The sequence below is a fragment of the Egretta garzetta genome, unplaced genomic scaffold (genome assembly GCF_000687185.1).
Source record: "Egretta garzetta isolate BGI_Z169 unplaced genomic scaffold, ASM68718v1 scaffold551, whole genome shotgun sequence".
Taxonomy (NCBI): Eukaryota; Metazoa; Chordata; class Aves; order Pelecaniformes; family Ardeidae; genus Egretta; species Egretta garzetta.
In genome coordinates, this window is record NW_009258493.1 from 361,248 (window position 1) to 372,209 (window position 10,962).

Below are 10,962 nucleotides of genomic sequence, written 5' to 3' on the forward strand. Positions count from 1 at the left end.
TTACGTCGGAGGAGATATTGGTGAACCTCATGGTGGGCTTCTTTGGCAGTCCAGGAGAGAAACTCCTGAGTGTTTGTGGGACTGTGACTCATCTGAGTGTAAAATGTGGTGGTCATCTCTAAACAAAGAGGTTGCAGAAGTCCAGAAAATGTTTTAGTGGTGGTGGTTCTCTTTGAGGTATGTCGTTCTCTTGGACATCGCAAAGCAAAATATCGCTAGCCTGCAGTGGAATTCACAGTACCCAAACATAGGCAGTTCAGGAACTACCAGCAATGGTCAAAAACTTGGGTGAAGCAATTCGGCAGCAGGGTGAGTGCTGCCTGGTTCAGTTTCTGCGCTACTTAGGAGAGTAGGTTAGGAAGTTCCAGCCAAGCACAAAGCTCTCTCCAGGAGCTTGGGTTGGGAAGTTTTTTGTTGCATTTGATAGAGGGATGTTATGTTCTGAAAGAGACTTGAAGTGCCACTCAGATGTGCTTGTTTTGCTTCACAGATACCAGTCCCTGCTTTCAGTCTGGTTACTAAAGAAGGCCAGCCAGTTCACTACGACATGGAGGTCCCCGACTCCGGTATTGAGCTGCAGTGCACCCTTGCCCCTGACTGCAGTGTCAGCTGGACATGGCGAGTCAAACACGGTCAACTGGAGAACAGGCCATGAAACCGTTCCTGTTTTGGAGGTTTTTACCTTGTTTGAAGAAGGAATTGCAAAAGCTTCCAACCACCCCTGCCATGGAGCACCAAGTGCAGTTGCTGGTGTTTTGTGCTGAAGTAGGATAGCTGTTCAGCAGCTCACTGCTCTCGGGCCTCACTTCTGTTGTCTGTTCTGATCCAGTTCCAAGACATGTCCTGAGCTTAGATCTTCCCCAGAACAGTGGGAATTACTTGTTTGGGGTGTGAGTGTTAGGTTGAGCTTGAGAATAGTGGGTGGAAATTCCTGCTTTTCAGAGGAATGTGATTGTGCTTTTCAGGAGAGTAGGGGGATTGGATGAGAACTCCTGTTGCTCAGCCTCCGAGGTGAAGCCGGTAGCTGCTGGGCTTGCCTAAAGGAGAAGGTTGGGTATCTTCAGTGCAGCTGTGGTTGTTTGTGCTGAGGGGAGCTGGCTAACTTCCTTCTAGCTGGAGGAAAAACTTAACGTTTCTGTAGGCTTCGGGTAGCATCATCTCTACCTCAAGCCTTTTGCATGGGGAAAATCAACAGCAGTAACTAGCTGGGTTCTTGGTTTCACCTCCCACCCTTCCCCGCAGACGCTTCCTTCTTGAATCAGAAAAGAACTTTGTTCCCAGAAAGAGCTTTGCTTGCAGCTCTCATCTTTAGGTCTCCTCCCCGATTTAGGAGCTGGTGCTCTCTCTCTGGTGTTGCAGCCAATGTTGTTTGGCAGGGGGAGGGTATTCCTTGGCGGGCAGGGGGAAGGAAGGGCTTGTATGCCTCCATCCTGTTCCTGCCGCTGACTTGGGACTTCACCTGAACTGTCCCATCCCGGCAGCTCCCCCTGGAGGGGGAAGGACCCGCGGCTCAGTCCACTCAGACTGAATTTTGCTGCAGCGTTTCTAAAATCTCACTCCTAGCTATCAATCCAGCCGGATGCTTGGCCCCTCCGCTGGAGATCAGTGCCCCAGTTCTGCGTGGTGTGTTAGCTCAGCCTGTCTTCACCAGCACTTACGGACTGGCACAAGGCTTCGTACTGCTCCCCTTACGTCAAAATGTGTTAAAAGAGTGGGATGGGCAGCTGGGCCCGTAATGCCTTAAGCTTTGAACGTTTTTTTTTTTTTTTTTTACTGATTTGCGAATTGTTTGGAATAGACTGAAACTGCATGGGTCAAATTCAGATGGGCAGGTGTTGTCAGCCCTTCTGTAACCCAGAACAAAACCAGAGGGAGGTGTATGCTATGAATGTACCTCTTTGGGACTGCTCAAAGGCCTTGCAGGTCTGGAAATCACAGTCACGCAATGACGTGCTGTGGCTCTTCTAGCATGCTGTAACTACAGTGGCCTGTGAGCAGGAGCTCTCGACATCCAGATGGATTAGAGGAATGGTTCCCAAAAAGCACAGTAGGCCCTGCCGGATCTGTGCTGGTTCTGGGGGACACAATGGGGCAGGAATGTTTGCAGTTTTCTCAAGTGAAGTTCACTTAGAAAACAGCTGGGGAAAAAAGTTACACTCTGGTCTCCCAGAATGTTGGCTGGTTTTGATGCACTAGGCAGTGACATCCCTAATCAGAAAACGAAAGTTACAATGCAATAAAAAAGTGGAAATCTTGAAGAAAAATTAAAACCTGTCACCACTGTGGGTATAGTTTTTATAGCACTTTTTGTTCTGAAGCACTTAATACGTTGTCCAAAATAGACACCTAATTATAGCTGAAATGCCACATTAAGAGTCTTTTTTAGTAAACAATTAACACATTACGCACTTCTCTGCCAGGAAGGAGTGGGGGGAATGGGTAGGTTGGCTCGGTCTTTGTTTTTTCAGATGCCATAAACTACTAAGAATTGTAGGCTCTGGAGCAGGAGGGGTCAAAATGCCTTCCCAGGAGCTCCCAAGCACGTTCTGTGCACCAAACCAATCTCCCCCCACCTGGCACCCTTCCTAGGCTTCCTCTGAGCAGGGCAGGGGGAGGAGAAAAACCTGTTGGTTGTTTCTAAGAAGAGTCTGTTGGTGATGTGTCAATACGAAAGCATGGTCTGTTCCCTTCCCAAAGGCTGCATCTCGTGGCTTTCACTGTTGTCTGCAAAATGCTTCGATGTACAGGTGTACAGTTTTGTGCATTGCTGTTAGACTCAAGTTCTGCCGAGCAGTAGGGCAGGATGCAGCAGCCCTCTTGTTTGCAGGACTTCTGATCTTTACACTTCATCTATAGCATTAACGTTAATCTCAGGCCGCCTACACGAATAGGTGAAAGGCAGTAAACCCTTGCAAACCCAGAATGTCTTTGTTGGGTAGATGGAGGTGTCCGTGTTCTCCTGTACTCTCACACCAGCATTAGCCGGTATCTCCATCATGTTCGTTTTGTCCAAAACCTTCAGTCCTATTTTCCTGCCACCTCAAGTGAGAAAGTGAGGCTGCAGATTTCCACCTAAGGAATCTCGTACATGACAGCCAGACAAGCGGGCTGTGCCATCAGCAGTCCCTGCCGGATGGGAAAGATGCTTTGGCAAACACCACAAACCACTGGTGCTCTCTTACTGTCCTGAAACGTGGTTCTGCTCTCAGGAGTATCTCCAGGGCTTTCATGTTTTTGCTACCCTCCAGCTTGGGCTCTCCTCGACTCTCTCCTGCTGCCAGGACAGCATCCTCCTAATTTGGCTGGTCGTTATTGCTGTGATGGGCCTAAACAGTCCAGCTGAAGGCTGGCTGTGCAATACTGACAGAAGAGACCGTCAGGAAAGCTTTTCATTATCCACATTAAAATTTGTCTGAAACCATATGTGGTAATGTAACTATTCCTTAGGACAGAACCCCAGTTCAGGGTGGGGAAGGACAAATAGCAGTAGGAGTGATAAACACAGATGGCTGGTGTCGTGTAGCTCCTTCCAAAAGTCTGGAAAAATCACTGTCGGCAAAGCAATATGAAGCTGATCATCTCTTTGGGATGGGCGGTACTGGCGTGGGTGAAGGCAATGGAATGCCTGGCTTGTACTGAATGAATGACACTTTATAAAACTGTGATTTCTTGAAATTAACATTTTGACCTGCATTTTCACAGGGAAAAAAAAATAAAGCCAGAAAAAAAGATTCTTCGTTCTCATTGCTAGTGGTTTGATAAGAGAACAAGGCAATGGTGCTCAGTAAGACATTTTTTCAAGAAGGGAAGCCTGGTCTGATGAAACACTGCTATATATTGCCCTGGTTTTTGGGGGTTGCAGGGAGAAGTCATTTCTGGGTATGAAGAGGCAGTAATAATTTTGATGGCTCTGAGCACAGGTTTGGCTAAATATACGGGCATCTCTCTCTGTTTCCAAGCAGATAGCCCGTTGTCCGCCTCCGGTCCATTGCAGGCAGGGGGATTTGCTGCACTGGGAGCTGCTGAGTCTTCCCCTCGATAGCAGGAACATAAACCCCAAATTGCAGTTGGGGAGGGGGTTGCTATCACGTACCTACGTCTGTACTGCGAATGCAGAAGTTGGATCAGTTGTCTGCAAAATAAGGTGGGTGCTTTGTTGCTGGACTGGCCTGCAAAGGTACAGACCAGCGTAGGGAAGCACCAGACCACGTCTTGTCTCTGAGGGCGGCCCAGCCAAGCAGCAGCGTGAAACAGCCCGGGTTGGGCTCTTGCCCTGGACCTTTGTGCTGGGCTCAGCCTCTCCCTGAGCTGCCTGCTCCTCCGCGCTGTGGGTGGCAGTGGCTGTGGCTTCCTCACCCAAGCAGCCCAGCAGAGATGGGCCTGTGCAGGCACCTGGGGTCTGGTACCCTTCCCCTCAGGGACACTTGTGTAGGAAGAAGCGGCACTGCCCCTTGGAAGAGCCACATGTCCTGGCTTTGCCCTTCTCTTGCCCTGTGGCACTCTTATTCCTCCTGTTCCTACCCATTAGGTCACAGCTGCCTAGAGGCTGCCCATCCTGGAAGGAGCTGCAGGGTTGAGCAGAGCCTTGGAGTTACCCTACCCCCAGATGCAGTGGTGGGCAAGTCAGAAAGGCATCTTCCAGTTAAAAATGTTCCAAGGAGCGTGGTCACCACGCCTTATGCAGGTGGTGACGGGAACAACAGCAGCAGCGCCTCCCTCCCTCCCCATGCAAACCCTCACCCCTTCTCACACAGACAAGTGCTTTATCCTTAGAGTCTTTTTATTACCAGTTCTGCTTTAGATTAAACAGGCCTTCTGTATATAAAAATAATGTATACAAATTAGCAGTTAATGTTTTACATTTCTGGCTTAAAGGCATTTATAAGTTACACATTCATTTCCCTTCCCCTCCCCTTTGAGCTTGCGTGTGATACTGAGCCCCTTGGCGCTTAGCATCGTAATTACAGCAGGAAGCAGTCGCTGCTCTGGCTTACAGCGAGGACTTACCCTGGTCTAAAAGCTGGGGCTAGTGAGAATGTACACGGCAGCCGCGCGTCCTCGCAGCAGGGCGAGCAGGGGCCGTTTAATGAAGTAAATGCATTAACAGGTTAATTGCGACAGTGCATGGTTCGGATTTACTCGGCAGCAGCAGCAGCAGGGCAGGGGAGGAATCGAGTCCAGTGCATTATTTGGAGGCCAGCGCAGCTCTCCGGCCTCTCTCCTGCATGATTTCAACAGCGACCCTGCAACATTTTGGGATGGTGGTGGTTGTGGCGGGGGCTGGAGCCACCTGGCACCTACTGCACGGCGCGTCCTGCAACGCTGGCTAACGGGGAGCGGCCTCGTGCTCCCCGAGGGCTGACGGTCACCGTTGGCTCCAAGAGGTGGCGGATGCCAGGGATGCAGGGGGGCAGAGCTAGATCCCACCTTGCAGAGACCGGAGGATGGCAAAGCCGGGGCCCTGCTGCTGGTCATAGCTACGGAGCCTGCCCTACAGTGAGGAACAGACTCACCCGAGCCTTAGGATCCTGGTGAGATCCTGTGTTCGGGTGTTCCAGTCCCTGCTCCCTTAGCACAGATAAATTTTAAGGAAGACAAGTAAAAATCACTGTAAAATAGCACCCCTGCCAGCTCCTGGGGTACGGGAAGTGCCCAGGGTGGGATCTTTGCAGCAGGCTCCTCGCTGGAGAGGAGGCGCAGCCCGTGCCTGCTCGGCTCCGCAGCGGAGGCGAACACGGGACTCAAAGGGCCGGGGGAGAAGGGGGAGATGTGCGGGGATGGCTGTGTCCCTGCCTTACAAACTCCTCCCCTCCTGCAGTGGGAAATCAAAGGCACCAGCAAGCTGAAGAGTGGGGCACACCAGCGTGCAGGGCTGACCCTGAGACGGGCGTGCAATGGAGCAGCTCGGGGGCAGAGATGGGGCAGCCCCTCTTTTCCTTCCAAGCCAAGTTGGGGCCCTCGCTGTGCCCTCTACTCCCTGCCCATACCCAGGAGGGTCCCCCAGCCCTGCCAGCCTGGAGGAGAGGAGTTCAGAGGCAATGCTAAGCAAGCACCAGGGGATCCCCGTGCCGGACCCGTGGGCGTGCAGGGTGGGAGCTGGCACACTAAGTGGCTGGAGCAGCGGGGAGCGGGCACTGTCCCTCCACTTCGTCTCGTCCCAGGCTGGCAGGTTGATGTCCTGCAGTCCCATCTGCCTCGGGAGGATGGTCCTGCCCCGGTCCTGGCAGCTGCAGGGACGGCGCCGGTCACAGCGAGATGTCCGGCGTCGCCTGCAAGCTCTGCCCTGCAGCCCGTTTCTTGGCACTGCTGCGGCCCTTGTCTGCACGCCGGTAAGGGTTGTTCCGCAGATCTGCACCGGGAGAATGCACAGAGGCTGGCTGAGCTCTGTCTGCCCGCCCCAGCGAAGGCTGGGACCCAGTCACCCACCACCGCCCAGGAGTCACCCCCATTTGGGGATGAGGATGCTCGGGAGAAGCCTGACCCGCAGCAGGCAGCAACAGGAGGAGCAGCAGCTACGAACAACTAGCCTGTGGGACCCCGTCCCTTGGCTCTTTTGGTGCCCAGCACCATACCGTGGGGCTGGGGCAGATGCCATGGTGCCCTGGGGTTGGCTTTCAGCATGGGGCAGAGTCCGGCAAGTCTGCCACACAGCAAGAGGTGATGATGGGCCAAGAAACCCAGGAGGGTGGCAAAGTCTGGCAGCCCCTGCCTGCGCCGTGCCCTTGCCCCGAGCCCGGCTGCCCCCACATTACCTACAGAGGACTCTCCTCGTTGAAGCTCACGTCGCAGAAGAGCCGGGACGAGCGCTTGCCCGTCCGGGCCGTGAAAGGAACAGTTTTCAGAGCTGAGCAGAACAATCCAGAGAGACAGCGAGGAAGAGGAGGAGGAGGAGAGAGGAGGAAGAAGCAGAAGAGGAGGAAGAGCTATGAGACAGGGCAGAGACCACTCAGCAGCTTTGCCACATGGGATGGGAAGGTGCTATGGATGGGTTTGGTCCCCACGATGGGGCTTGGTGGCCCTCTGGCTCCAGGCTGTGACAGCCCCCCCTTACACAGGGTGTCCCTGCTCACCTGAAATAATCTCTCACCTGAAATAATATCCTCGATGGCCCCATCTTTTCCTTCGTAGATGAGCGGCTCCTTCACCATCTGCTTTTTCTTCAGCTCGGCAATCATGTCCATCTGCTGCCGCTTGGCTTTCTGGATGGGCAACTGCGGTTGGGGACAGTGCGGGGTGAAGGGCATGGCCTCTTGCTGCAGCCCAAAGGTGCCCCCCATCTTTGCCCCCCCCCCAGTTCTCTCCCACCAGGACCTGCTTTGCCATTCCCCGCCATGGGGCTGGAGTGGAGCTGCCCCACCCACCAGGACAGAGGGACGCGTGGGGCACCCTCACCTCGGGCTGATCCTTGCTGCCGGGGGGGCCGGATTCTGCCTCTTTGGCTGCGGCTTCTTGTTTCTTCCACAGCTCAATGTCCTGCTCTGCTTTCTTGAGAGAGGTGCAGGGAGGGTGTGCTGAGACAGGGGGGTCATGCCGCAGGACTACAGCCCCTCCTTCCCCCCGTCAGCAGCCCTCGGCTCATCCCAACCCAGCTCCAGCATCTCCAATTGCCCCGAAGGGCAGCACCAAGCCCCAGGGTCTCTCTGCTCCATGAGCCCCCAGCCTCATGTGTGGCTTCTTCTTGTTACCCCAAAGTGGGGTCAGACACCCCCAACCCCAAATTCCCTCCCAACCCCCAGAAACAGGGAACCCCCTGTCCTCTCCTACCTTGTAGGCTCTGATGAAGCGCATGAACATGGGGAAGAAGGTGGTGGGAGGACTGGTCTTGGGGTTCTCCCCAAAATACTCCACAGCCGACTCATACGCCTCCTGCGGGCAGAGACACCCCGATCCAGGGGGCTGGGGCCGGGCAGTAGCACCCCATCGCCCACTGCCTCCTTCCAGCCACTCTCCAATCTCGCCATTGCCCTCTGCATCCCCCCCGGCTCCCACCTCTCCTGCTGGAGTCACATCCCAGCTGGGACCCTCCCCCATGGGGCAGAGGTGTGAGCAGAGGGCACCCCGGGGTGTCCCCACATAGGAATGGGGGGGCCCAATCCTGCCCCACAACCGCACAGCACCCACCTTGGCGGTTTTGCTGTCAGCCTGCAGCTTCTCCATCACCTCCAAGTTGACCTTGAGGAAGTCCTTGAGCACGGGGCTGTCGTCCTGGCGCATGAACTCCTTGCGGGTCAGCTCCATCCCCTGCTGCAGGCTCCGCACGTCCTGCAACACGCTGTCCAGGGAGACTGCGGGGAGGGTGAGCGGCGCCGGGGTCAGGGCAGGCTCCAATTGCGCCTGCACCGGGGCTGCAGCCTGCCGTGACCCCCCCAGCCCCACTCCCACAGGCGCTACCTGTGCCTGCCTTCTCGAGGAAGTGCAGCTCGGTGTGGAAGCCGGTCAGCTCGGGGTACTTCTCCGTGATCACCCGCACCAGGTAATGCAGCAGCGTTTGCTTGCGATCTGTCGACTTCATCTCCAAGAGCTGGAAGAGAGCAGCGTCAGCCCTGCCCCGCATCCCACCACCCTGCTCAGGGCAGGTACTGGTGGCCCTCCAGCCCCATGACTGGTTCTGCATCCCTCTGTCCCCACAGCTGGTCCTTGCACACCTCCAGCTCCACGGCTGGTCCTTGCATCCCTCCAGCCCCATAGCTGGTTCCCATCCCTCCATCCCTGCAGCTGGTCCTTGCATCCCTCCATATCTGCTCTCTGCATCTTTCCAACCCCACAGCTAGTTCCTGTGTATCCCCATCCCTTTGGCTCCTCCCCATGCCTCTCCCAACCCTGTAGATGGGCTCTTCATCCCTCCATTCCCACAGCTGAGTCCTGTGTCCCTCCATCCCCACGGCTGGTCCCTGCATCCCTATAGCTGCTCCCCACACCTCTCCAAACCCTATAGATGAGCCCTCCATCCCTCCATCCCCACAGCTGAATCCCATGTCCCCCCTTGCAACCGTCCGTCCGCCCAGCAGGTTCCCATGTCCCTCCCGTCTCTACAGCCAGTCTGGGTGTCCCTCCACCCCCGAGGCCGGTCCCTGGGCAGTGACAGTGCCCCTGGTGCACCAGCACATGGGGCAGCCCCGCGCCGCCCCTACCGCGTCGAGGCTCTGCAGCCGGAAGCCATAGGCTGCCCCGCGCTTGCTGCTGTTCATGTAGTTCCCGAAGGCCAGGACGATCTGTGGAAACACAACAGCTCGGGGACACAACCTGGCATGGATGGGGCACCCCGGTGGGGGGGGGACAGTGCCTACACACACCCTGAGAGCACCCTGAGTGCTCCTGTCCCAGCCCGACTCCCCCCCATCAGGGACACCACGCCCTGAACTCCTCACCTCAAGGATGTTGCGCAGTTTGCTGGAGGACTTGAGGGACATGGAGGCGGCGATGATGGCATTGAGTTGCTGTGGGTGGGAGGAGAAGCGTGTGAGTCTCGCCATAGGATGCCACCCCCTCGCAGCCACCCCGGGACCCGACACCCACCGGCATGAGCAGCTGGGCTGTGTCGCTGAAGTTGCCCAGGAAGATCATGACGTTCATGCGCTCGGCCAGGCGCGGGATCTTGCTGAAGCGGATCATGAACTGGTCCTCGTCCGAGAGCTCCTCCAGCCGCTGCTGCTCCCGCTCAAACTTCCCAATGAGTGTCTGCTCGTACTCGGTGGGCAGGAAGCGCAGCAGCAGCTCCAGAAAGTCAAGGCTCAGGGCTTGCTGGTCATACCTGCGGGTGGTGGGAAACCCCCAGCACAGTCAGACCCTGTAGCAGGTCCCTCAACCCCCCTGTCACCGGTCTCTGCTTCCCGCATCCCTCCCTCTCTCCGCATCTGGTCCCTGCATCCCTCCATCCCCACAGCTGGTGCCATCATCCCAGCACACCCCACACCATCCCAAACCCTGGGTGTAGCTGGGCTTGCGCCCAACCTTCTACCAACCTTCCCCTAAGGAGGGGACACTCACGTCTCAATGGCTGTGCAGATGTCCTGGATGCTGCGGCCACCCTTGCGGAGGGTGATGGCCAGGTTCTTGGCTCGGTTGGACTCCATGAGGGTTACCTTGCTAGGAGCCTTCTGCGTGGCCTTCACCTTGAGGGCACTGATGTCCAACCCAGGGCCCTGTGCCTTGGTCTTGAACTGCTCCTCGAAGTCACTCATGTCCAGCTCCTGTGGGGAGACAGCGCTGAGGGCACAGCAGGGAGGTGACGCAGGACATCGGGGATGAGGACAGGGCCAGAGCACCGAGACAAGGGGGAGTGGAGTGAGAGGATGAAGATGGAGCAAGGGGATGAGGCCAAGTTGAAGGGATGAAGATGAAGCAAGGGGACAAGGACAGGAACAGGACAAGGGGACAGGGAGGGGGTAAGGAGATGAGGGGACCAGAGGATGAAGATGAGGAAGAAGACATGGAGAGAATGCAAGGACAAGTATGGAGCAAGGGGACAAGGATGGGGTGACAGGAGAAGGATGGCAGACTCCATGTTGTCCCTCTTCACAGAGCCAAAGAGCTGCTCCAACCCCCCGCTCCTCCAGCAGCCCCGTGACACCACGGATGGGTACAAGGTGGGCACGGGGGCAAGCTCAGCGCGGGTGCAGTGTGGACTGGGAGCACTGGCCCAGCCGAGCACCCTGCGCCCGCACCCCCCCAGGTCCCCCTGTGTCCTCACCTGCAGCACCTTCTCGTCATTCAGCTCAGTGAAGACGGTGCCATCGATCTGGCTCGGCTTCAGTGCCACCCAGTTGAAGACGGGCATGCGGAACTTGGTTTGGATTGGCTTCTTCACCTTCACTGCAGGGTGACAGGGAGGGGGGGACAAGTCACGGGGTGGGGGTGGGGTTCCGAAACCCACCCCAGGGTGCCCCACATCTTCCCTTGGGGCACATCCCCACCATCCCTGGGTCGCACTCACCTGAACCACCAGCAGCATGGGGGGCGCCC

General features: G+C 56.3%; 2 protein-coding genes across 3 annotated transcripts in view; one reads left to right on the top strand and one right to left on the bottom strand.

The window, feature by feature from the left end:
* Positions 1-2,162, top strand: part of MAP3K14 (mitogen-activated protein kinase kinase kinase 14) — a 24,156-nt gene extending 21,994 nt beyond the window's left edge. For both annotated transcript variants that reach the window (XM_009645495.2, XM_035901309.1), the window contains exon 16: positions 491-2,162. In XM_009645495.2, the coding sequence (XP_009643790.1) occupies positions 491-655 (165 nt within the window). In that variant the 3' untranslated portion in view covers positions 656-2,162. The remainder of the gene's footprint in view (positions 1-490) is intronic.
* A 2,654-nt stretch (positions 2,163-4,816) lies between these two features.
* FMNL1 (formin like 1) overlaps positions 4,817-10,962 on the bottom strand; it is a 26,784-nt gene continuing 20,638 nt past the window's right edge. Inside the window, exons 19-30 of the mRNA XM_035901156.1 lie at positions 10,934-10,962; positions 10,691-10,812; positions 9,988-10,190; positions 9,517-9,751; positions 9,369-9,437; positions 9,132-9,212; positions 8,392-8,521; positions 8,122-8,285; positions 7,765-7,866; positions 7,393-7,485; positions 7,088-7,211; positions 4,817-6,349 (exon numbers count right to left, since the gene is read on the bottom strand). Coding sequence (XP_035757049.1) covers positions 6,246-6,349; positions 7,088-7,211; positions 7,393-7,485; positions 7,765-7,866; positions 8,122-8,285; positions 8,392-8,521; positions 9,132-9,212; positions 9,369-9,437; positions 9,517-9,751; positions 9,988-10,190; positions 10,691-10,812; positions 10,934-10,962 — 1,456 coding nt within the window. The 3' untranslated portion in view covers positions 4,817-6,245. The remainder of the gene's footprint in view (positions 6,350-7,087; positions 7,212-7,392; positions 7,486-7,764; positions 7,867-8,121; positions 8,286-8,391; positions 8,522-9,131; positions 9,213-9,368; positions 9,438-9,516; positions 9,752-9,987; positions 10,191-10,690; positions 10,813-10,933) is intronic.